The 26017-nt window shown below is 45.7% G+C and overlaps 1 protein-coding gene across 1 annotated transcript in view; it reads left to right on the forward strand.

The window, feature by feature from the left end:
- Positions 1-26017, forward strand: part of LOC126278145 (tubulin beta chain-like) — a 92354-nt gene that overhangs the window by 52949 nt on the left and 13388 nt on the right. The window contains exons 2-4 of the mRNA XM_049978036.1: positions 12037-12145; positions 20137-20389; positions 22793-22919. Coding sequence (XP_049833993.1) covers positions 12037-12145; positions 20137-20389; positions 22793-22919 — 489 coding nt within the window. The remainder of the gene's footprint in view (positions 1-12036; positions 12146-20136; positions 20390-22792; positions 22920-26017) is intronic.

Consider the following 26017-nt stretch of genomic DNA (forward strand, 5'->3'; position numbering starts at 1 on the left):
GGAAGACGGCCTAACGGTGTGCGGGACCGTAGCCCAGCTTCATGGAGACGGTTGCGAATGGTCCTCGCCGATACCCCAGGAGCAACAGTGTCCCTAATTTGCTGGGAAGTGGCGGTGTGGTCCCCTACGGCACTGCGTAGGATCCTACGGTCTTGGCGTGCATCCGTGCGTCGCTGCGGTCCGGTCCCAGGTCGACGGGCACGTGCACCTTCCGCCGACCACTGGCGACAACATCGATGTACTGTGGAGACCTCACGCCCCACATGTTGAGCAATTCGGCGGTACGTCCACCTGGCCTCCCGCATGCCCACTATACGCCCTCGCTCAAAGTCCGTCAACTGCACATACGGTTCACGTCCACGCTGTCGCGGCATGCTACCAGTGTTAAAGACTGTGATGGAGCTCCGTATGCCACGGCAAACTGGCTGACACTGACGGCGGCGGTGCACAAATGCTGCGCAGCTAGCGCCATTCGACGGCCAACACCGCGGTTCCTGGTGTGTCCGCTGTGCCGTGCGTGTGATCATTGCTTGTACAGCCCTCTCGCAGTGTCCGGAGCAAGTATGGTGGGTCTGACACACCGGTGTCAATGTGTTCTTTTTTCCATTTCCAGGAGTGTATGATCATTCCATTTCAAATCGTTCCGCATGCATACTCCCAGTGTTTGTTCCGTTATCATGTAATCATACAATAAAGGATCCTTCTTTCTATGTATTCGGAATACGTTACATTTGTCTGTGTTAAGGGTCAGTTGCCACTCCCTGCACCAAGTGCCTATCCGCTGTAGATGTTCCTGCATTTCACTACAACTTTCTAATGCTGCAACTACTCTGTGTACTACAGCATCATCCGCGAAAAGCCGCATGGAACTTCCGACACTATCTACTAGGTCATTTATATATATTGTGAAAAGCAATGGTCCCATAACATTCATCTGTGGCACGCCAGAGGTTACTTTAACGTCTGTAGATGTCTCTCCATTGAGAACAACATGCTGTGTTCTGTTTGCTAATAACTCTTCAATCCAGCCACACAGCTGGTCTGATATACCGTAGGCTCTTACTTTATCAGGCGACAATGCGGAACTGTATCGAACGCCTTCCGTAAGTCAAGGAAAATAGCATCTACCTGGGAGCCTGTATCTAATATTTTCTGGGTCTCATGAACAAATAAAGCGAGTTGAGTCTCACAAAATCGCTGTTTCCGGAATCCATGTTGATTCCTACAGATTAGACTCTGGGTTTCGAGAAACGACATGATACGTGAGCAAAAAACCTGTTCTAAAATTCTACAACAGATCGACATCACAGATATAGGTCTATAATTTTGCGCATCTCCTCGATGACCCGTCTTGGTCTAGGACTACCTGTGTTCTTTTCCAATCATTTGGAACCTTCTGTTCCTGTGGAGACTTGCGGTACACGGCTGTTAGAAGGGGGGCAAGTTCTTTCGATGGCTGGTGCTATACTCTGTGAAATGCACTGCTGCAAATTGTCCTCCTTTATGATACAGACACGGCAGTTGACTGCATGAGTACACCTACAAATCAAGAGAATGGTAGCAAATATACAGAAGAAACAAATATCGCACATAAACTGAAGAACGAAAGAAACTGGTACACCTGCCTAATGTGTAGGGCCCCGCGAGCATGCAGAAGTGCCGCAACATCACGTGGCATGGACTCGACTAATATCTGAGGTAGTGCTGGAGGGAACTGACACCATGAATCCTGCAGGGCTGTCCATAAATCCATAAGAGTGCGAGGGGGTGGAGATCTCTTCTCAACAGCACATTGCAAGGCATCCCAGACATGCTCAATAATGTTCATGTCTGGGGAGCTCGGCGACCACTGTAAGAGTTTAAACTCGGAAGAGTTTTCCTGGAGCCACTGGACGAGTGGGGTGTCGCATTGTCCTGCTGGAATTGCCCAAGTCCGTCGGAATGCACAATGGACATGAATGGATCCAGGTGGTCAGACACGATGCTTTACATACGTGTCATCTGCTAGTCGTATCTAGAGGTATCAAGGGTCCCATATCACTCAAACTGCACACGCCCCACTCCACTGAAGAGCCTCCACCAGCTTGAACAGTCCCCTGCTGACATGCAGGGTCCATGGATTCATGAGGTTTCTCCGTACGCGTACGCCTCCATCCGATCGATAGAATTTGAAAACACTCGTCTGACCAGCAACATGTTACCAGTTATCAACAGTCCAGTGTCAGTGTTGAGGGTCCAAGCGAGGCGTAAAGCTTTGTCGTGCAGTCATCAAAGGTACACGATTGGGCTTAGGCTCCGAAAGCCTATATCGGTTATGTTTCGTTGAATGGTTCGCACGCTCACACTTCCTGATGCTCAGCATTGAAATCTGCAGCAATTTGAGGAAAGTGTTGCACTTCTGTCACTTTGAACGAGTCTCTTAAGTTGCTTCTTGCGGGATCTTACTCCTGCCGATGTGTTTTACCGGATTCCTTATATTCACGATACACTTCTGAAATTGTCGTACTGGAAAATCCACACTTCATCGCTATCTCGGAGATGGTGTGTCCATCACTCGTACGCCAACTATAGCAGTAGGTTCAAACTCACTTAAATTTTAATAACCTGTCACTGTAGCAGCGGTAACCAATCAACAACTGCGCCAGACACTTGTCTTACATAGGCGTTGCCGATCGCAGCGCCGTATTATGGCTGTTTACATATGTTTTTGAACATGCACGTATATACCAGTTACTTTAGCGCTTTTGTGTAGCATACAGAACAAGAAACTCACTGTGGTCGCATGTACAAAACAATAAAAAAAACCAGACGAATGTAAAGGAACAGGCATATACCACTCAGAATATCAAGACTGAAAATCAGTGTATTTAGGGATGACAGACAGAAATTTCAGTATTAGACACAAAGAACACATAAGCCGGAAGCTTGAAGATCGCTAGTCTAAATGCTGAAAGCATGATAAAACACGGGAGTCGACCTACTTGTATACGAAAATTATTGGAATGAAATACTAATTTATTAGTGTATCTGGAAACATTTTTATGACGCACATTTTAGCCCACCGAGAATGCTTCGAAAATTAAAGGACTCGAGAAGCTTAAGGGGCAAAAGGCATTTTGCAGTTAGATCACATTGTAGCAGGTGTTTTCGAAACAGCACACACAAAGGGTCAGAAAAACTTTGAAAAGTGATTTGAATGACAGTGTCAAGGCAGTCAGTATTTGGGCCATAAGCCTTATGAGATGCACTAGAAACATCTTTAACTGGATGCAATTAGTTTCATAATATGGACATTAAAAAAAAAAGGACTCTTGAAGATTCACCATGGACTTCGCCCGCGCAGTGATACCTATAGGCTGCTCTTTCCCGGAAAATCGGCCAATAAGAGACTCTTTGAAAGTGAGGCAGATAACGTAAGAGAAGCATGCATTGGAAGACTTTGTGAAAGGTAGCCAACAATAAGCCTTGATTGAAGTGAACAACACAGTTCCTAGAAGTACAGAAAACCAAGAATCAATGTTGGAAAGCTGTACTTCAGAGCCTGCGCGGTAAGGCATGACACGGCCAGTTTTTGGACAAGGTTGGAGGGAAAATAAAAGATCTGGCCTTAGCTGACCAACGGAATTTTAAAGAAGAAAACTGAAAGCCTGATACTTTTCTGTACACTCAAAGCTACAATAGAGAAATCCGAAATGCAGACTCTGCACAGAAACTGTTACAAAAAGTCACTCAGACCGTTTACAAGCAGTCCGTGAAGTGACACGAACGATCCACTGTAACCTTTGGCAAAAATCACCATCTGACGGCGGCAAAGAAACCAATGGGACCCGAAGCCAGAAAACTTAGTCGAAAACGAATATGCTAAATTACTGTTGGACTTCAGCCACATCGAATGGTGAAACGCAATACATCAGACAATTGCAGAGAAGGCATCGGACATTGCCATCCCAAGTGACTGAATAATCGCAAAGAAACAACGGAAAAAAGGCTTGAACATATACAGCGACTCCGACTTAAAGTAGTGAAAGTGATCTCAGTGGTTCTCGTCAGTGTATTCTAGTGAGCACCTGGAAAGCATCTGCCAACTGCAAAAAGCCACTTTACTTGGATCTGGACGAATTTTCCTCCTATACATGGATCACGGGATCCCGGGTTCGATTCCCGGCCGGATTGGAGATATTCTCTGCCTGGTGACTGGGTGTTCCGTGTTCTCATCATTTCATCACCATTAGTGACAGTGGCTAGGTTGGGCTGTGTAAAAAAAAATTGGTCTGTGTAGAACTTGTGATTTTGTACGGGCGTTGATGGCTGCGCAGTTGAGCACCGCCACAAACCCATAATCATCATCACTTACACATCTCGTAGTCCTAAACGTTTGAGATGTTTTAGGCATGTGCTGAAATACGATATCCATCTTAGTCATCTGAATTGTTCATAGCTGTAATAAAATAATGGTAATAATAGTCACTTAACTGACTAACAGCGGATATTGTTACCCTGTGAGAGAAGAGATGCGTGCGTTGACTTGGGCGAAGTTTGATCCTTACAAAGTTGTACCATGAATAACATGTAGTCTACCATTGTCACCGGAGGCAACACGATCCGCAGGTGGTGTAAGATTACAGCGCGCAAACAGATGAAGTCAGTCAAGCACACAGGAAGCAAGCGGCGTTAGCAGGCATTCCGCTACTTGGCGTGACGTCACGTACGCAGTATCTGCTATGTGATCGGTGGAAGGCTCCACACCCCTGTCTGGCTGGCCTACAGATAATGAATGATGGAGCCGATTGTAGTCTGACAAGCCTATTCTATTGGCATTTTATACATGGCGGTCGGAAATAGTCTGGAAAGCTTGTGAATGTGTTATAGGGTGGGTTGCCGTGAAAAACAATGGTTTAGAAAAAAATGAGATACGTTGCGCCGTTTCTGAGTTAATTAGCATTAAAGTTAGCCAATTAAGCTACTGAACGCGCAAATTCAAGCGGCACACCAGATATAGTTAGTGTCGTGTTATCACATCATAGGCTAACGATAGCGCTCGAGACAGCTGGTCTTTGGATCGGGTTCGATCGTCATTACCGCCCATCTCCAATTTTTGTACCGTTCGTGTCCATGTAGAAGAGTGTCGAATCTTTCGTCTCGGGTATAATCAGTGATTAAAACAGATACTGGAGGGAGGACAAATGTTATTGGAACACGATGTACCATCCGTCACATACCATAGTGACTTGCGGAGTACAGATCTAGACTTAGATATTAGGTTTGCAGGAGAGCTTCTGTAAAGTTTCGAAGGTAGGAGACGAGGTACTGGTAGAAGTAAAGCTGTGAGGACGGGGAGTGAGTCGTGCTTGGGTAGCTCAGCTGGTAGAGCACTTGCCCGCGAAAGGCAAAGGTCCAGAGTTCGAGAGTCGGTCCAGCACACAGTTTTAATCCGCCAGGAAGTTTTAGATTTAGATATGCTAGTAACAGTAAGTCGTGATAAAAATAAACCTTGGTGGATGTGGCTTCCGGTGAGGAAAAGCTAGAGGACTACGTGGTACTACAAGGGCTTTGCGAATGGAGAAACAGATAGCAATTTCAAGCACGTATGCGATATTAACCATGGTATCACAGATATTATGGCCTGAACTGCGCTCCTTGTATTCATTGACAAGAAAGAATAGCGTACATTATTCGGTCGAGGTCATTCATAACGTTTTAATTATCATCTCGGAAAAAAATTCAACCATGAAACGTAGTTATGTTGGTCCTCCGCTTATTCGCGTTTGTGCGCCGGCGCTTGATTGATGACTCCAGAGACCTCGGTTGTAGAAGTTTAAATTTCGGCTGTTCAGGAAACGTGCTACCTCGCCGTCAGGCTGTAAACGTCGGACACGTGTCCTCATGCAAGGAAAAGAATAGAAGCTATTATGTGCAATGTGCGGAGAGTACGGTTGTGAGGCAAAACTTGAAAATTAGAAGCAGCAGTATATTTCACGAGCCTAGACTCAATGAGTGAGCAGCTCGTGGTCTCACGGTAGCGTTGTCGCTTCCCGAGCACGGGGTCCCGGGTTAGATTCCCGGCGGGGTCAAGCATTTTCACCTGCGCCCGAGATGACTAGGTGTTGCGTCGCCTTCATCATGGTCATTCATCCTCATTACGGTCGGAGGAAACCAGCTCCATTAGGTCCTTGCCCAGTACGGTCGTGCTGGTCTCCCGCATCGTTCCCTTACGCGCTGTCAAGAAGCATGGGACTTCATTTCCATTTCCATACTGAATGAGCTGGATATACAGTTGCGAAGCGAACACCCCTTCCCCCCTTAGACGACTTCCTGCAACACTTTGCTCAATCTGCCTCCAATAAACAATTAGAATATTTGTGACGGAGAGCCCCCTTATCAGCATAATTCGTTAGTACAGTAGCGCATCATGGAAATCGTGAAATACACTCCTGGAAATTGAAATAAGAACACCGTGAATTCATTGTCCCAGGAAGGGGAAACTTTATTGACACATTCCTGGGGTCAGATACATCACATGATCACACTGACAGAGCCACAGGCACATAGACACAGGCAACAGGGCATGCACAATGTCGGCACTAGTACAGTGTATATCCACCTTTCGCAGCAATGCAGGCTGCTATTCTCCCATCGAGACGATCGTAGAGATGCTGGATGTAGTCCTGTGGAACGGCTTGCCATGCCATTTCCACCTGGCGCCTCAGTTGGACCAGCGTTCGTGCTGGACGGGCAGACCGCGTGAGACGACGTTTCATCCAGTCCCAAACATGCTCAATGGGGGACAGATCCGGAGATCTTGCTGGCCAGGGTAGTTGACTTACACCTTCTAGAGCACGTTGGGTGGCACGAGATACATGCGGACGTGCATTGTCCTGTTGGAACAGCAAGTTCTCTTGCCGGTCTAGGAATGGTAGAACAATGGGTTCGATGACGGTTTGGATGTACCGTGCACTATTCAGTGTCCCCTCGACGATCACCAGAGGTGTACGGCCAGTGTAGGAGATCGCTCCCCACACCATGATGCCGGGTGTTGGCCCTGTGTGCCTCGGTCGTATGCAGTCCTGATTGTGGCGCTCACCTGCACGGCGCCAAACACGCATACGACCATCATTGGCACCAAGGCAGAAGCGACTCTCATCGCTGAAGACGACACGTCTCCATTCGTCCCTCCATTCACGCCTGTCGCGACACCACTGGAGGCGGGCTGCACGATGTTGGGGCGTGAGCGGAAGACGGCCTAACGGTGTGCGGGACCGTAGCCCAGCTTCATGGAGACGGTTGCGAATGGTCCTCGCCGATACCCCAGGAGCAACAGTGTCCCTAATTTGCTGGGAAGTGGCGGTGCGGTCCCCTACGGCACTGCGTAGGATCCTACGGTCTTGGAGTGCATCCGTGCGTCGCTGCGGTCCGGTCCCAGGTCGACGGGCACGTGCACCTTCCGCCGACCACTGGCGACAACATCGATGTACTGTGGAGACCTCACGCCCCACGTGTTGAGCAATTCGGCGGTACGTCCACCCGGCCTCCCGCATGCCCACTATACGCCCTCGCTCAAAGTCCGTCAACTGCACATACGGTTCACGTCCACGCTGTCGCGGCATGCTACCAGTGTTAAAGACTGTGATGGAGCTCCGTATGCCACGGCAAACTGGCTGACACTGACGGCGGCGGTGCACAAATGCTGCGCAGCTAGCGCCATTCGACGGCGAACACCGCAGTTCCTGGTGTGTCCGCTGTGCCGTGCGTGTGATCATTGTTTGTACAGCACTCTCGCAGTGTCCGGAGCAAGTATGGTGGGTCTGACACACCGGTGTCAATGTGTTCTTTTTTCCATTTCCAGGAGTGTATGATCATTCCATTTCAAATCGTTGACATACGAGTTTCCTGACTATGGAACCGCATCAGTATGTAAAAGTCGGGCTGCCGACACCAGCATTTCGGCCACTGTTATGGTGGCCTCCTCCTACATCTACGTCTTTACAGTGCAAACCAATGAGATGCATGGCAGAGAGTACATCCTATTGTTCCAGTTACTAGGATTTATTCCTGTTTCATTCACGTATGGTGCGCCGGAAGAATGATTGTTTGAATGCCTCGGTGTGTGCTGTAATTATTCCAATCTTATCCTCACGATCCATGTGTGGGCGGTGCGTAAGGGTTGAAGTGTATTCCTAGAGCCGGTTCTTGAAACTTTTCGACTTTCTCGGGGTAGTCTGTCTCTCTTAAAGAGTCCTCCAGCCCAGTTCCTCTGTGACTCTCCCACGGATTAAACAAACCTGTAACCATTCGTGCTGCCATTCTCCGTATACGTTACACATTCCCTGTTAGTACTATGTTATACTGGTCCCACACACTTGAGTAATATTGTAGAAACGCTCGCACAAGTGATCTGTAACCCATCTCCTTTATAGACTGATTGCGCTTCCTCAGTATTTTATCAATAAACCGATGCCTACCACCTGCTTTACCCACGGCTGAATCTAAGTGATCATTTCAATTCGTATTTCTACAAACCGTTACACCAAGGTATTTGTATGAGTTGGCCGAATCCAACAGCGACTCACTGATATTATAGTCATAGGATACTACATTTTTTCGTTTTGTGAAGTGCAAAATTTTACATTCCTGAACATTGAGATAAAGTTGTTCCCAATCTCTGCACCATTTCTGGGTCTACTGGTGTGTTCCCAGAGTCTTCACAGATTCACTTTTATTTTGGCTTGAAAGTCTCTTCGGGTTTTCTATAGGATCGTAAATCAACTAAACTGAACATTTCGGCGATCCAACTTGTAGCCATGTTCAGGAGAATGCTGATTCTGCTGATGAGTCCCACTGAGAACTGACGCCAGGCGGCAAATCGACGTTCTACATAGGTCCCCATTCACTACATGGCGCATGCGTCGCCCATCACGATTGCTGCTTCCAAAACTGGGAGGTGGCGCCGCCCTTAGAACTACACTGGCGGGAACGATACGTAGTCAAATTTATTTTAGGATCCGGAAGCAAACCCGAAGAGACTTTTAAGACTTATTACGCCATGAAAGCCTACGAAGTCACACTTGTATTTTGTCACTATTGCTCACTGGGGCGTGACGTTACGTCACAATTTTAAAAATATCTTTGTTATAGTTGTTCTCTTCAGGCGGATGGATTGGGAACTTAATTGTAATAGGTCGCTACAGCTGAGGGAGTGGGGATTTGCTGTTGTCTGTTGCCATGATTGGTAGTGATCGGCGAGTGAGGCGTTCGCTGCTGTTTCCCTCCTGCTGGACGCAGGCCGCTCGGCGTAATTGCTCGCCGGCAGCGCTCGTGTCACGTCTTCTTGGTGAAGATTGTTGGGCTCTGTGGGTTGGGAGCCAGGATGGGACAATCCTGAGTCCATCCCCTGTGTTTATGTCGTTTGTTCAGTATTTCGATGGTTTCTCTGATGCTGGGTTTTACCAAATCCGGCTGCTCAGCAAGAACGTTAGATTCCTAAAATATTATTTCCTTGCCGCAGTCTTGCCGGCGTTCGGCCACTGCAGATTCCCCCTAGACGAATGTAGCCCAGGTGCTCTCGTATGCGCGTTGCTACCGGCCTCGCCGGTGTATACTTCTCCATCCTGACATTACACCTTGTACACACTCGCAATGTGTGTGGCATCTGCCTAGTCCGTGGTGGAGCCTAGCAAATCTTGTATCTTGCTGTTCCATAGATACTACAGGTCTATACAAGATGGAATGTCGGAGTGGAGAAGAATACATCGGTGAACCCGGCAGGCCAGTAGCAATGCACATTCGGGAGCACGAGTGCTATATCCGTCTAGGGCAGCACAGCACATGTCCAGTGGCCGAACACCAGCAAGACTGCGATAAATAAATAAAATTTAACGAAACAAACGTACTTTCCAAGCACCTGGGTTCGGTAAAACGAAAGACCAGAGACGCCATCCAAATACTAAAACACCCTAACAACATGAACAGAGGATGGAATCATGACCGCCGGATCCTGGCTCCCAGTCCTCGGAGCCCAACAGGCCACACCAAAATGAGGTGACGCGAGCGCTGCCGGCGAGCAACGGCCGCCGCATGGCCTATGTCCAGCAGGAGGAAAACAGGAGCTGATCACCAGACATGTCACGCAGTGCAAGAAGCAAGAGAACAGCAGATCCCTCACTCCCTCAGCGAAACAACCAATTACAACAGTCCTATCCGGTGAACTAAAATATTTTGGACTAACCCTCAACTGGCCAATAACGTCGAAAGCTCACTTAATAACCATCCAACGAAGCTCACAATTGAAACGTCTGACATGCACGTCGGAACTGTTGAAATTGAGGATTACACCGCTTCATTGTACTAAACACACACACACACACACACACACACACACACACACACACATCTGGTCCGACCCATAATCTGCTACGCTAATGCTGCATGGATCTCTGCCCTACCAAAATTCTATAAGTCCCTCAAACCATTCAACATCATACACTCCGTTTCGCTTTCTGCATCTGTTACCTCCAGAATAGCATCAGATTCCCACACCTTCTCACCCATATCGAACACCTCTGCATCCTCTATACCATCTGCAAGCTAGAGTCCAATAACCCCATGTTCTCTCCTCTGGTCACCAACTCTCATTTGCTGTCGCACCTTCCATATCTACATACTCTCCATATTCTGTTCCAACGTAACCAACCAACTCCCTCTCCTGGACATGAGATCTGCCCTCATACTTACCTCTTCTATCAACTTTAACTCGTTCCCAACTATCCATCACGGCTTCTCTCTCCTTTTCCCTCTCCATCCATCGCCATCCCTTTCCTCTTCCAACCAGTACCCTACCCCACAACATACTATTCCCCATCCTGTCTTTCCCAATGTATGTATTTCAATTGTCCATCTCAACTCCAGTTGTCATCTCCATAGTTTTTCCATCTAACAAACCTATCTTTTTACCCACACCCCTAACCCTATGGAACACATTCTCTTCTCCTACAATACTTCTATCCAGTGTAGGTCCGTCAGATTTTACGTGAAAGTAACCTGTTTCAGTGTTTTTTTTATAGGAGAATCTGACCTTTCTGCAGTTTTTAATTGTATATAATTTGCGTCCTTTTTGGTGTCCGTCCTTAATCTTTTTGATTTATAAACACTCCTATGTGTTCTCACCTTTTCTTATGTATTTAACAATGCTCTTGGCTGAAGGTCAGAGTATTTTACCGTTGACCCTCATACCACTCACTCTTATGGAGCCAGACGGGTAAAAATAACAAAGAAAAAACTTACAAAACGCACCAGTAGACCAAGAAGAAAACTATTGTAGCCGTGGCCGAAACGTCGGTTTCCCCAGTATCGTTTTCCGTAGTATGATGCGGTTCTGTACTCATAAAAATATTTGTAAACTTTGCTACTTTGTCCGAGGGTGATGCTGATGCAGCAACCACTCTCCCATCGCAATCAGGCGACTAAAGAAACCATCAGAATCTGGCACGTTTCCGTCACCACCTAGGTTCGGCATGATTTCTGAATCGGAACCCTGCGGGCGACGTTCTCTGCCGTGTTCAAAATGACCTGCAAGGTAGTGAAAAATTTGTTCATGACTGAATTTTCATTTTCGTCCGTTGTCGCCTCGATTGTGAAACACTGGTTTTCGAGTTCTTGGGTCTCCACTTCTCTTGTGATATCCGTTGTTTGATGGTGCATTGATGTCGCACACTTCCATCACCTCAGCATGGGTTGTTGCAGAGTTGATCCCCAATAAACGCAACATACGAATTACCACGTGATATTCCATTTTCACGGTGGGCGGCGCTATTTTGTTTCTGTTCCTCTTGCAGTATCCTAGGGTACTGTCTCGCGGGAATTTCTATTCACCACGATTTGCATGTACTAGCAAACAATATATTTACATTTACTTTTTTCCTTATTTTAGAAGTGGTAATTGAATCTGAGTACCCCTCATAGACGCAAGGAAGGTGTTTTACGCGTCAAGTCGTACCTCTGCTTATAGCAAGTACTACAGTTTGTTGCGTGTTGCTGTTTCAGTTCTGGGAGGTAATCTCAGAGGAGCATGGCATCGACCCCAGCGGCGTCTACCGTGGCAACTCCGACCTCCAGCTGGAACGCATCAGCGTCTACTACAACGAGGCCTCGGGTGAGTTGTCTGTTATCTTAAGAGTCGACATCAGAACTATCGCCGCGCGGGATTAGCCGAGCGGTCTATGGCGCTGCAGTCATGTACTGTGCGGCTGGTCCCGGCGGAGGCTCGTCTTCCATGGGCATGTGTGTGTGTGTGTGTGTGTGTGTGTGTGTGTTTGTCCTTAGGGTAATTTAGGTTAAGTAGTGTGTACTCTTAGGGGCTGATAACCTTAGCAGTTAAGTCCCATAAGATTTCACACACATTTGAACATTCAGAACTAACACCATGTAAATAATAACCGTTCCCTGACCGTGTAACACAGCAGCATATACACTCATGCTCAGAAAAAAAAACACCTTGAACGACAGGATAGTACGTTGATATTCACAGAGAACGTGAGTCAGTATGTTCTGCAAAAATGATTAGCATTTGAACTATGGCGTCCGCGGGTTCAAGGTCAACATAGATATCGCGACGCAGCACCACCTACCGGTAAAATGTGGCTACGTCTTTCGTGGCTGCTGACCGAAGGTAATGGATCAGTGTGACTTGAGCATAGGTGCAGGATGCCTCGCAGACGAATGCGCGAACCGTACCGTCAGATCAGTGAGTCTGAAACAGGGCTCATTATTGTCATGAGAGAATGTAGTGCATACATCTGGGAAAGTGTACCGTCAGTGCAACGGGTGTGTGCAGAGTGGTTCATGGAAGGCCGTAGGACAGTGAGATCGGTCAATTCGCCTCATTCATACCAACCGCTGAGAAAATACACACCTTACCCGAATGGCTTTGCAGGACAAACCTGCGCCCTACTCGGTTCTGGCGTGACAGTGGAGTATCGTGAACAGATTGTAAATTATCATGGGAGACACTCCGTGACCGTTAATTACGGCGTGGGTTACGTGCACGGCTTTCACTTTTCCGCCTACTTTCGATGAATGTGCAGAAACATGCTAGACGGCAATAATACTTGGAACGACGTCAATGGGAACAGTAATTGTATCAGCTAGTGTTTTTGAACGAATACAGGTTCTGTTTGTTTGAAAATGACTGCTGCATTTTGGTTCGCCGCTGTCAGGGGAAGCGGTATCACAGTGCCTGCATTTGCACAAGGCATACATAGTCATCTGGAGGCCTTACGTTGTGAGGTGCTATTGGGTACAACCACAAATGTTGGTGCGTATCCAGGGCAGTGTGATATACGAGAATCACATCCTGCGACACGTAGCCATACCCTTCTGCACAACCCACATGCCATTTTTCAGCAAGACAACGCACGACAGCACGTTGCTGCATGAACAAATGCTTTCTTGGTGTCACAAGATGTCAGCCTTTTTCCCTGGCTCACCACGTCACCAGACCTGACACCAGTCCAAAATGTGTGGGATATGGTCAAACGACGGACGCAGCGCTGTAGCCCAGTGCCAACCAACAGATACGAAGTGAGAGGAGCATGGATAGCTAAACCATAGGACGCCATTTGCGCCTTATACGCGTCGATGTCTCCACGCATGGAAAAATTTATCAGGACCCATGGTCGACACCATGACTACTAGGCAACAGAACACATGCTGAACCGAAGTGACTGAAATGCTAATTAATTCTGTGAAACATACTAATGTACATGTCCTGTGAATATGATCATGGGACGCCATTTGCGCCTTATACGCGTCGATGTCTCCACGCATGGAAAAATTTATCAGGACCCATGGTCGACCCCATGACTACTAGGCAACAGAACACATTCTGAACCGAAGTGACTGAAATGCTAATTAATTCTGTGAAACATACTAATGTACATGTCCTGTGAATATGATCATGGGACGCCATTTGCGCCTTATACGCGTCGATGTCTCCACGCATGGAAAAATTTATCAGGACCCATGGTCGACACCATGTCTAGTAGGCAACAGTACACATTCTGAACCGAAGTGACTGAAATGCTAATTAATTCTGTGAAACATACTAATGTACATATCCTGTGAATATGATCATGGGACGCCATTTGCGCCTTATACGCGTCGATGTCTCCACGCATGGAAAAATTTATCAGGACCCATGGTCGACCCCATGACTACTAGGCAACAGAACACATTCTGAACCGAAGTGACTGAAATGCTAATTAATTCTGTGAAACATACTAATGTACATGTCCTGTGAATATGATCATGGGACGCCATTTGCGCCTTATACGCGTCGATGTCTCCACGCATGGAAAAATTTATCAGGACCCATGGTCGACACCATGTCTAGTAGGCAACAGTACACATTCTGAACCGAAGTGACTGAAATGCTAATTAATTCTGTGAAACATACTAATGTACATGTCCTGTGAATATGATCACGGGACGCCATTTGCGCCTTATACGCGTCGATGTCTCCACGCATGGAAAAATTTATCAGGACCCATGGTCGACACCATGTCTACTAGGCAACAGTACACATGCTGAACCGAAGTGACTGAAATGCTAATTAATTCTGTGAAACATACTAATGTACATGTCCTGTGAATATGAACGTCCTATCTGTTTTTCTGAAAACGAGTGTATTTGGTGAGAAGTTATTTGCTAATCAGCAGAAATGGAACATGTTAAGCTACAATTCTTTTAGAGAGCAAATTTTCAGGACGAACATATTTAGCAAGGTAATTTGGGTTTTAAGTATGTTACATCAGTGCTGGAATACCAAGTAGCTTGTGAGTAAATGGGTGGACATTTTTAATTACGCTAATCTGATTGACATCATAAATATATTGGCTCGTGGAAAGATTTTAAAATAAACAATGGAGCTGATTATGTGGAGAGGTAAAATATTTCAATTTTAAATATACATATCAACATACAAGCATAGCGCCCGCTGCTTCGCTCGTGTTTGCGTAGCGATTACAACGTAAATAATTCTATAAACATAGGTCCACTGAAAAATTAATATAAGTCGTTTGTTTTTGTATAAAATTTTGACAAAGCCGATTTGTCGTATCAACTGTCAAATAACTTTCTTTTAGTTCACAAACAGCAGAAACTTCCAAACCTTTCACGTTAATTGGTGCCATAGAAGCATGGTCTTTTTCGAATGTATTTCTGACCAAAAAGCGATTCATGCGGGTGGACTGGAGGTTTTTGCTAATCCTGCCTTTTGATTCCTTGAGGTGACACTTCCGATGACTTTCATCCACTAACAAAACATATTCTTGTGCAAACCAAAGGACCTACTCCCTGTATAAGAGAGTAACCCTTCGCTGGCCGCTGTGGCGAAGCGGTTCTGGGCGCTTCAGTCTGCAGCCGCGCTGCTGCTACGGTCGCAGGTTCGAATCCTGCCTCAGGCATTGGTGTGTGTGATATCCTTAGGTTAAGTTAGGTTTAAGTAGTTCTAAGTCTAGAGGACTGATGACTTCAGATGTTAAGTCTCATAATGTTTAGAGGCATTTGAACCATTTTCAGTAACCCTTCACATAGCTGCCAGTTTTTGGTATAATGTGTTTTAGTTTCACACAGCGAACTGAAAAAGACAAATCTGGTAAGTGCTTACATAGCTATCAGCGCCAGTCTTACATCCGGTACCGAATTCTCTCCTTGGCAACTGAATGCCTATAAATATTGAAACACATAATTATTTCTAACCGAGATGTCAAATGTCAATTTTCGTACATTTAGCTTTAAAAATGTTTTAGTAGATATTTAAGAATTTATTTTCAAAATTTTCATTCGCTCTTTAACTACCGTAGGGTTGAATTTACGAAAATGCAGAAGCACGTGTCTTTTTATGGCCGAGAAAGCAAATACCAGTATCGTAGTTCTAGCAACTTTGTAAAAAGCAACAGTTTTAAAAAGCCACTCATTATCTATTTCATCCCTTTAGAGGCGGAATTTCATAGAGATCCCTCCTTACAGGATGCCTAAAATATAAGATCGACATCATCTCCAAATTTCTGTCCTGAAAGGTTTGCGCTGGGCGATGAGTCAGTCAGGACTTTTCCTCTTATACATCGAGATTAAAGCCAAACGGACGTTATCTCCGCGACTACTACGGACCTTAAAGTGCTGTCACTGTAACAACTGATTCGAATAGCGTTTCCTCAACGTCTTGCGTAACTGCCGTTTTGAGCGTCCTGTTTGCGGGGCTGGAGTCAACATGCTGCATATCAGGGAAGTTGCCTAGAGATAAGGCGTCACGAAGTCCTACACGATGTGACGTCTGAACTGAGTAGCAGTAACGACCTCAAAGGGAGGTTAGCTTTTGGTACTTCACGATTTCTCGTTTCATCTAGCAGAGTACATTTCCTGATACTTATAAAGGGAAATGGAATGATATGCAAAATTATGTGGTCTGCAGCGCTGTGGCTGGATCGGTACGGCAAATGGGATTCAGCGGCTGCCGCCAGGAAGCCCTTAATCTGATACACAGCTTCCGCTGCTCGCTTTCTGGCCTTACCGTTGGTAGGCTTCTGCAGACGGTGCACCACCAGAGCCGTTCAATAAGGCTGCTGCCAAATACGGTGTTCAAAAATACTTCTCAACGAGAACTGAACGGTAGAAGCTGTCATCTGTAGCTTTATAACCTGTCTTAAAGAATTATGCCTGTGGAATTCATAGCTTCAGACGGCAACTGTCTATTTCAGTTCTTTCGTATCCACAGAATTCGGCTTACAACGTTTTAAGAATTTAATCATACATACAGTCATACGTTAGCACATGCACGATGTTATCACTTATGGGTGATATTCCTTTATTATTTTATTGGGTTTAGTGGCTACTTTAGTCACCTAAATGACAAGACATGAAGGGAATACCTGAAATTAAATGAGGGGTAGTTAAAAGAGCTTAATAATGAACAAATATAGCAAATGTCTTAAAATTTCAGGGTCAAAATCTTTACAAAATGTCCTACGGGACCAAACTGCTGAGGTCATCGGTCGCTAGGCTTACACACGACTTACGTTACCGTAAACTAACTTACACTATGGAACACACACACACACACATACACACACACACACACACACACACACACACACACACACACACACACACACACACGGCACGACTCGAACCTCCGCGGGGCGGGGGGCAGTGACAGAACGCCTCATACCGGGCGAGTGCCCCGCGCGGATTCACAGTCACTGCTTCATATTTCATAAACGTCTTATTTAGTTTCTTAATGCTCCGTGCATTAAAATATCTTCGAGCTAATAGTGCATGGATGGGGGTAGGAAACTCAAGTTTCAGAAGGCTGCTGTCAGTAATGCTGTTGACACAGCTTTGAAATACAGAGCGGTTTAGATGTCCTTAACCACAGTCACGCTGAGACAGTTTGATAAGGAAATGGTGCTTACATATTGATAGTGATCAAACATAATGTGGGTTATAATGACAAATAATTCCCATCAGCATCTGAGCTCTCGGCACCTGAGATCTTGGCGGTGTATATTGTGACCAGACGAAACAACTGGCCACTACTGTCAGTTCTTTGAGTAATCTGAGATTTATTTCATTTTTAACTCCAACAGACGAAGTATTAGTTCACTTTACTACATTAATGAAAAAAAATATTTACGTAACTTTACAGTTCTTTCTCTATGAAAGTATCACTTGGTGCACTCCATAAAAACTTACCCACTTACAGCGCAACTTTCAACTTTAGTTAAAGTACATGTTCATCTGAAACGTTAAGATTGCTGTTCCTTAACGACGTTGTGGACTGCTGAAGGTGAGGTACAAACTGGACGGTCTGTTATTAACCTCAGTGCGAGGATGCTGCAGTGCTGGTTCAAATGGCTCTGAGCACTATGGGACTCAACATCGGAGGCCATCAGTCCCCTAGACTTAGAACTACTTAAACCTAACTAACCTAAGAACATATCCGAGGCAGGATTCGAACATGCGGCCGCAGCAGCAGCGCAGTTCCGGACTGAAGCACCTAGAAACGCTCGGCGACGGTGGCCGGCTGATGGTGATTCGACCGTCGGATGGGGACGTCAAGCCTGGCAGTCCCTTTGGTGCTGCTTGAGATCTTGGACGCACTAGGAAGTTAAGATACTGAACGTGTTGAATGACCTTCATACTCCCAACACCTGAACAATACAGCAAGCCTGGAATTCTCTTGGCAGATGCGTTTTTCAACGAACCCCCTCACGACCTCCCCGAATCGTGCAAGAACTGAAAACCGCCTTGAGACAGGAGTGGAGCAACATGCCCCACGGGCCTCCAAAGTTACATACCCAGTATGAATAAGAGGTGAAAAATGTGCATTAATTCCCAATGAAGGCATATTCCTCTCTGAGAATCAGATATAGACCTTCATGCGGTGAACCTTACCCGTGTCAAACATGAACGTTATTTATGTCTGATATCTCGTTTTCCTGCACGGTGAAATCCGTACACTTTTTCATTAGAAATAAACAATTTCATCTCTCTTACGTATCTACTGGTTCATTCATCCATCATTGTACAGAATTGTTTGTGTGGCAGTTGGTCACAATATTATGAAGAGTGCTTCACGGGCTGTGTGTAAACATGCGTACGCAGCGCTGAGGCGCTCAGTCTTGGCTTGGCAGCCGTTGAGAATGGAGCTCCCGTTGGATGTTACCTGCAAGTGCGAATTGCGCGCAGTTATTCGGTTTTTAAACGCCAATGGCACTGCGTCGATTGAAATATATCGCCAACTGACGGAAGTGTATGGCGAGTTGTGTATGAATGTCAAAAATGTTCGTAAGTGGTGTAGAGAGTTTGCATTTGGTCGGACCGAAATTCACGACGAAAAAAGGAGCGGGAGACCCTGAATTTCTGAGGAGACAGTGTTGAAGGTTGAGCAAATCATGCGTGAAGATCGGCGAATCACCCTGGATGATCTCTGCACGTTGGTTGCTGAGGTTTCCCGATGCACCGCTCACAGAATTTTAACGGAAACATGGAACTTCCGGAAGGTGTGCCCAGGATGGGTGCCACGCATGCTGACTGAGGACCACATGCGGCAACGAGTTGATGCTTCCCGCGCATTTCTTCATCGCCTTCCAGCCGAACAGGACAACTTTCTGGACTCAATTGTCACGGGTGACGAAACCTGGGCTTACCACTTTACACCTGAGACCAAGCAACAATCACGACAGTGGCGGCATCCTTCTTCGCCAAAGCCGCGGAAATTCAAACAAACACAGTCTGCCGGTAAACCGTTTTTTGGGATCGGAAAGGGGTGCTGTTGGTCAACTTTATGCCCAGTGGAACCACAATTAACGCTGACAGGTACTGTGAGACTCTGAAAAAGCTCAAATGGGCAATTCAGAAACGGAGAAGAGGAATGTTGAGCAAGGGCGTACACATTCTCCGTGACAACACTCGCCCACACATCGCTCGGCAAACCGGTGCTCTCCTGCAACAGTTCCAGTGGAACATAATCATCCACCCGCGCTATAGTCATGACTTGGCGTCCAGTGCCTATCACCTGTTCCCTAGTTTAAAAGAACATTTGGCCGGAAAGCGATTCAGCTGCGACGACGAGGTGAAAGAAGAGGTTCATAACTTTCTGAACAGCATGGCGGCGAGCTGGTATGGCATGGGCGTACAAAAACTGCCACAGCGTCTACAAAAATTCATCGCCGGAAATGGTGATTATGTCGAAAAATTGCTAAACGTTCAAGTTGTAAACTGGTGTAAACCACTGTAGAAATAAACAGGTCTATGTTATTACAAAAAATAGGAGACCTTACTTTTGGGATTACCCTTCTATATAAATGTGAATATGCTCTGGAATGGCATCAGAACACGTTAAAATTATCTCTGTGCCTTAGTAATAACATTTTAGTACATTTAAAAAAAACAGCAAAATTCAACGATACCGACCGGCCGCCGTTTCATCCTCAACCCACAGGCGTCACTGGATGCGGATATGGGGGAGTATGTGGTCAGCACACGCTCTCCCGACCGTATGTCAGTTTTCGAGACCGGATTAGTACATTTAAGTCTTTATAATAAGTGTGTGTAATAATGTTGGTAACGAGTTTGTCTGCACAGTGGCGAGCCCATCGTGCGATGGCGGCGGCAAGTACGTGCCGAGGGCCATCCTGCTCGATCTGGAGCCCGGCACGATGGACGCTGTGCGTTGCGGACCGTACGGGCAGCTCTTCCGGCCAGACAACTTCGTGTTCGGCCAGAGCGGCGCCGGCAACAACTGGGCCAAGGGACACTACACGGAGGGCGCCGAGCTCGTCGACTCCGTGCTGGACGTGGTGCGCAAGGAGGCGGAGAACTGCGACTGCCTGCAGGGGTGAGTACACGCCTCCAGCGCGGCCACTGCTTCTCACCAGTCTTCTGTCTCGTTTGACGTGACACGCCACGACTCCCCCCTCCCTTGCACCAATCTCTCCATCTCACAGATGCACTTCTAGCCAACATGCTATCGTGTTCCAGCATATGTCCTCCTACCAGCTTTAAAGGTGTGGCCTCTGTGGTGCAATCAGTACGTTGACGACACTGGGCTGAGATCTGCTAATAAACGGAGTAAGTAAAATACGGCATCCTAGGACCGTTAGCAGGAGTATCTTGAAACAGTTTCATATCAGCGCACACTCCGCTGCAGAGTGAAAATCTCATTCTGGAAACATCCCCCAGGCTGTGGCTAAGCCATGTCTTCGCAGTATCCTTTATTTCAGGAGTGCTAGTTCTGCATGTTTCGCAGGAGAGCTTCTGTAAAGTTTGGAAGGTAGGAGACGAGGTACTGGCAGAAGTAAAGCTGTGAGCACCGGGCGTGTGTCGTGCTTCGGTAGCTCAGTTGGCAGAACACTTGACCGCGAAGGGCAAACGTCCCGGTCGGGCACAAAGTTTTAATCTGCCAGGAAGTTTCTTAACACATTGTATTTATACTTCAATTTTTAAGCCTATACGTCTACCATTGGTCACCGCTGGAGAAGTTGCTTTCGCTCACGTGCTCATAGCTTGCTATATAAACCCAGGCAGAAGGTAAATTCTTTAGTTTCCTGCCACACCTTGGCAGACGTGACGCCACCAGCAATGGACCAGTGGGTAAAACATTTACATAATCAACTCGTATAAGATAGTTATTAGTTTTGTCTAAGATATTATTGTAATTTCACAGTATGTTCGCCCTGAAGATGGCCCCTGTGATGGACTGAAACCGGTCGGCACTAAATAAGTAAAAAACGCGATTAAGACTGTTTTCTTAATACTAAACCGTCAAATCTTGTTTCCTTCTTTTTGAATTCTATCATTATTACCACCGTTTAACCATCACACGTTGTTAGGCTGTTTCTGCGTTTTTCTCCATGTATTACTGTAGCAAGTTTTCCAGAATTCACTAGATACAATTTAGCTTCGTCTTACTTAATATTTTGTTTCGATTATTGGACTGAATTGGTCAAATTAATGTACAGCCGTTCCAAGTTTCCTATTTAATTTCTTAGATAGTGAACCTTTTGTCGTTCACTGTTGTATAAAACTATCTGACTTCTTGCCGCGTCAGTTGACGTTAAAACCTCGAACTTTCGACGTTAGTCTCCATTGTCATCGTCAGGAGTAACTGACTGTCGAAACTGCTACCATGGTGGCCTCATACACCTCAAACACGACTGCTGATAGGCCGCTAATTACGTCAAGAAGGACGAGAGATATTGTCGCAATATCTACGCTATGGCGGGTTCTATGGCACCACCAGCGCAGACGTTAACACCATTTGCGACAGCATGACGTAATTACCGACCAATCAGAAGCAATCTTTGCGCTGTATAAGGCCACCACGGCAGCAGTTTTGATAGGCATTTGCTCCTGACGAAGACTATGGAGATAATCGAAAGCTCGAGGTTTTACCCTGAGTTGAGGCAGCAAGAAATCGGAGAACGTTTTGTATAATGTTGTTCGTGATATTCAGTTTATCCTTTCAACACATGTATACTGCATAAATTTAATTCCGCTTCAGTTCTTCGGCGCATCTCTTGCGCGTGGTGTCTCGCTGGACCTGTTGCGCTGGGCTTCATTTAGGCGAATGGAACACGCGCAACTGCTTAACGCACATTGACAATACTTTTTGATAAGTATTAAAGTTATTGTAAAATTACAGCTAGTCGAAAGATGCTAACATACGAGAGCCCGTATGGAAGTTGATAGTCGATCGTTTCTCACGCGTACCATTCCTGAATGGGACAGAAAGTAATAGTACCCTCTGGCACACGCTTGACCTGCAAAGTGTGGTCGGAAGTACGTATCACGGGCGCCCGCAATGTTAGGATTCAAAAATAGTGAGATATAAGCACGGACCTTGCGCAGTGGTGCCTTGCTTTGAGCGAAAAAGTGGTAACTATGCGATCAGGTCCAGATGATTATGTAACGTCAAACGCCCCATAGGCGTCATTTGGATGTGGTACGAAGAGAATTCGGTCAGCACACCGCTACAAGTCGCTGTCAGCTTTCCAGAGTTTAGAGCACCTACTTCTCATTCAAACAGCTTCTCAACCGACATCAAGAGGAGATGTACAATCCATTCTATTCTCCCGCAAAGGAAAAGCCAGTGGCAGTAACGGCAACCGAAGCCGATTCCTCCAGATGAGTCATTGTGCTACCTGCTCTGCTTCGAATGCGGACGGTCTATTCTACGTGAACACAAAAAGCTTGTTGTATCCTACCGGCATTGACCGAATGGGTGGTGTTTGTGTTGCAGGTTCCAGCTGACTCATTCCCTTGGCGGTGGGACGGGTTCCGGCATGGGCACACTCCTCATCTCGAAGATCAGAGAAGAGTACCCAGATCGCATCATGAACACGTACTCCGTGATGCCGTCGCCGAAGGTGAGTAATCAAACCCTCTACTTTGCTGGTCAGAAATGAGCTTACTCTTCGTCCTCCGAACTTAAAGATCTCGTGAATAAAAATCTCTCGGTGTACATGCCCCGTCAGTTCAGTATAAAACTCAAAGTTTTCCACCACTACCACCTTGGTCGTCGTCAGGGGTAAAACTTACTGTCGCAAACTAGCGGGGCTCCCACTTTTATATGCAAAGGACTGCTTCTGGTTGGCTGGAATACGTCATAGCTGGCCAGTGTGGCCGAGCGGTTCTAGCCGCTTCAGTCTGGATCCGCGCGACCACTACGGTCGCAGGTTCGAATTCTGCCTCGGGCATGGAAGTGTGTGATGTCCTTAGGTTAGTTAGGTTTAGGTAGTTCTAAGTTCTAGGGGACTGATGACCTCAGATGTTAAGTCCCATAGTGCTCAGAGCCATTTGAACCAATACGTCGTAGCAACAGCGATGTGGCGCGTACTGAAGTGGTGCCCTCTATTTTCATAGATGTAGTTTCTATCCCGCGTTTCTTGCAGCGCCATCCCTTGAATCAGGAGGTAAAGTGTGGGAAGTTTTCCTCTGCGATTTTTCTTTATCCAGTGCACTCTTCCAGGTGTTGCTAAGTGCATAGCTGTTGTCTCTGTTAAAGCTGTTATCGCTAAGTCTAATTTCGACTGCTTCCCGGATCACAGAGTACCAGTAGCACCTGGAAGAGTGCACTCGATAAAGAAAAATCGCAGAGGAAAACTTCCTGCACTTTACCTCCTGATTCAAGGGATGGCGCTGCAAGCAACGCGGGATAGAAACTACATTTATGGAAGTAGAGGGCACCACTTCACTACTGTTGCTATGACGTATTCCAGCCAATGTCGTGAAAGACTTCGTAGTCATATTAAAGATCTTGCGAACGTTCGGTAGCTTACATAATCAGTTTTCTACCGGTTTACATTTGAATCACGTAATTTTTAAAGACGAACTTCAGTGTTCGTCTTACAATAAGCACTGCTAGTCCACTGCTATGTAATAACATTCTAAACGATTACTGTCGTAGATGATCCCAATTTTTCCAAGAAGATGATGCAATTAGATAGATTACAAAATCTTCGTTCGAATGGTCTTGAACACTGCTCGTCACTGTGGTATGTGTATGGGATAAGTTTAATACAGAAAATTGAGAGAATCCAAAGAAGGGCAGCACATTTCGTTATAGGTTCATTTAGTAAGCGCATAGCGTCATGGACATCGCAAATTCTGGTGGCAGGCGTTACAAGAGATGCTTTCTGCATTGCAGTGTAGCTTAGCGTTAAATTCCAGAGAGCGAAAGTTCCTGGATGAGTCAACCAACATACTGCTTCCTGCTACGTATGTGGTAGTTACCACTTTCGCTACTTCCGCCAGTGTAGAGAGCTATTTACCGTATTGGTTCTCAACTTCATGGGAATGATGTTCAGACAGTACGCTCCGGATTTGCATTGTTAGTGGTATCAGTGTCATGACTTGTCGTTAGACGCCGGTACAGCGATATAGGGCTGAAACACATACGTCAATGTGCATCACAGTTGTCGACAATCGACTTGGGTCTGGACAGCGTGAACAGGGCTTACTCCTAAAGCTGTTTCTATCAAAACAACAGAAATAGTGCTGCTACTCTTCGCGAGTATCTACTCATTAAAGGAATGCGGAGGAGGACCTTCCTCTGCACAGGGGTTGAAGAATTGGCGATTTTGGAGTTGCGCCTTTAAGTTATTGTTACCATGGCTGAGAATGGTGGACGCAATGTGTAATCTTCAGCAGTGCACGAGCTGTGTGGCGGCAGCTGAACACTCCGCAGTCCACCGTTGTTTCCAGCAACAGAAGAGCAGTCTCCAGTGCCGTCCCAGCCTGTCGTGTGTGAATATGTTGGTGAATGTGACTATCGTTTTTCATCTGGAACTTAAAAACGGCACGTAAATCAACAAATCGCACCCCAGCAAGGACAGTGACATAACTCAATAATGCACTATTTGAGATAAATCGACTTAAATAATTCTATAAAACTTAAACTGAAATAGTATACGCGTCCTTTAAATTTGGAGTAAATAATTTTGGCAGTACTCTCCGTTAGTCTATATCACAGTAATGTGGACATGTATTTTGTTATCATCAAATGTGATGTGATATGAGATACTTATTTAATTCTTTGAGTTCCGACTTTTCTGGATTTTGAAAAACTATTTTGTTTTTCTTAAGACAGTTCTTGTATACTTTTGTGACTTTTTCCATCTCTAATAATACAATATATTTTCTTATGTACTGTAATATTACACGACATTCGAAATTCCATCCGACAAAATTAGTAGTTAAGTTAAAATGTGAAAAAGTAGTTGAAGTTGTTGTATTTGAAACATACAAAATAAAAAATTGTAATTTATGAAAATTAATACATCTTAATAAGGAACATCAATTTCGTATTGTGTAAGGAACACAATTTACTATAACAGAGACCCATAAATGGCCGACCATAATGTATAGATACTTTTCGCCGAGAAAACTTTCTTTGTAGTAGAAATATTTTCCCTCCTTCCTTCTTGGACGACGCAAAGCGCAAAATTTCGTAATATTTACAACAGCTGTAGTCAGTAGTGCCTGTTACTTCAGTCATGTGTGCATGGGTTTAGGATGTTGTAATGTAAGATAGTCACTGTATAAACACTGACATTGTAATGATGGAATATGTTAATTCAGTTCAACTTATATATGAAAAGTTTGACAACTCAGAATGTGTCACTCTGCTTGAATGACCCAAGCACTCCTGACAGTAGCAACGCTGAAGTGACAATGCTCTTGCCGTGGTGCATCATGAAGTAGCCTACAACAAAGCTGGTAACTGCCCTGAAGTGGACAAATTGCAAGATAGAGATGTGACCTTTCTCGTGCACGCTGGAGCACTTCACACGTATTTTTTCGTGCCAAAAATTAAAAAGTCTTCTTTTTTTGACGTGTATCACTTTCCTTGCCGGGGTGTTAAATATTACCCAGTTATTTGGAAATTAAAATGTTCCTTTCAGTGGTTTATTCGTTATTTTTTTCCGCGTGTCCTTATAAATGTTGCTATGAAGTTTTATTGTCT

Source organism: Schistocerca gregaria, chromosome 6 (assembly GCF_023897955.1).
Source record: "Schistocerca gregaria isolate iqSchGreg1 chromosome 6, iqSchGreg1.2, whole genome shotgun sequence".
In the NCBI taxonomy this organism is placed as follows: domain Eukaryota; kingdom Metazoa; phylum Arthropoda; class Insecta; order Orthoptera; family Acrididae; genus Schistocerca; species Schistocerca gregaria.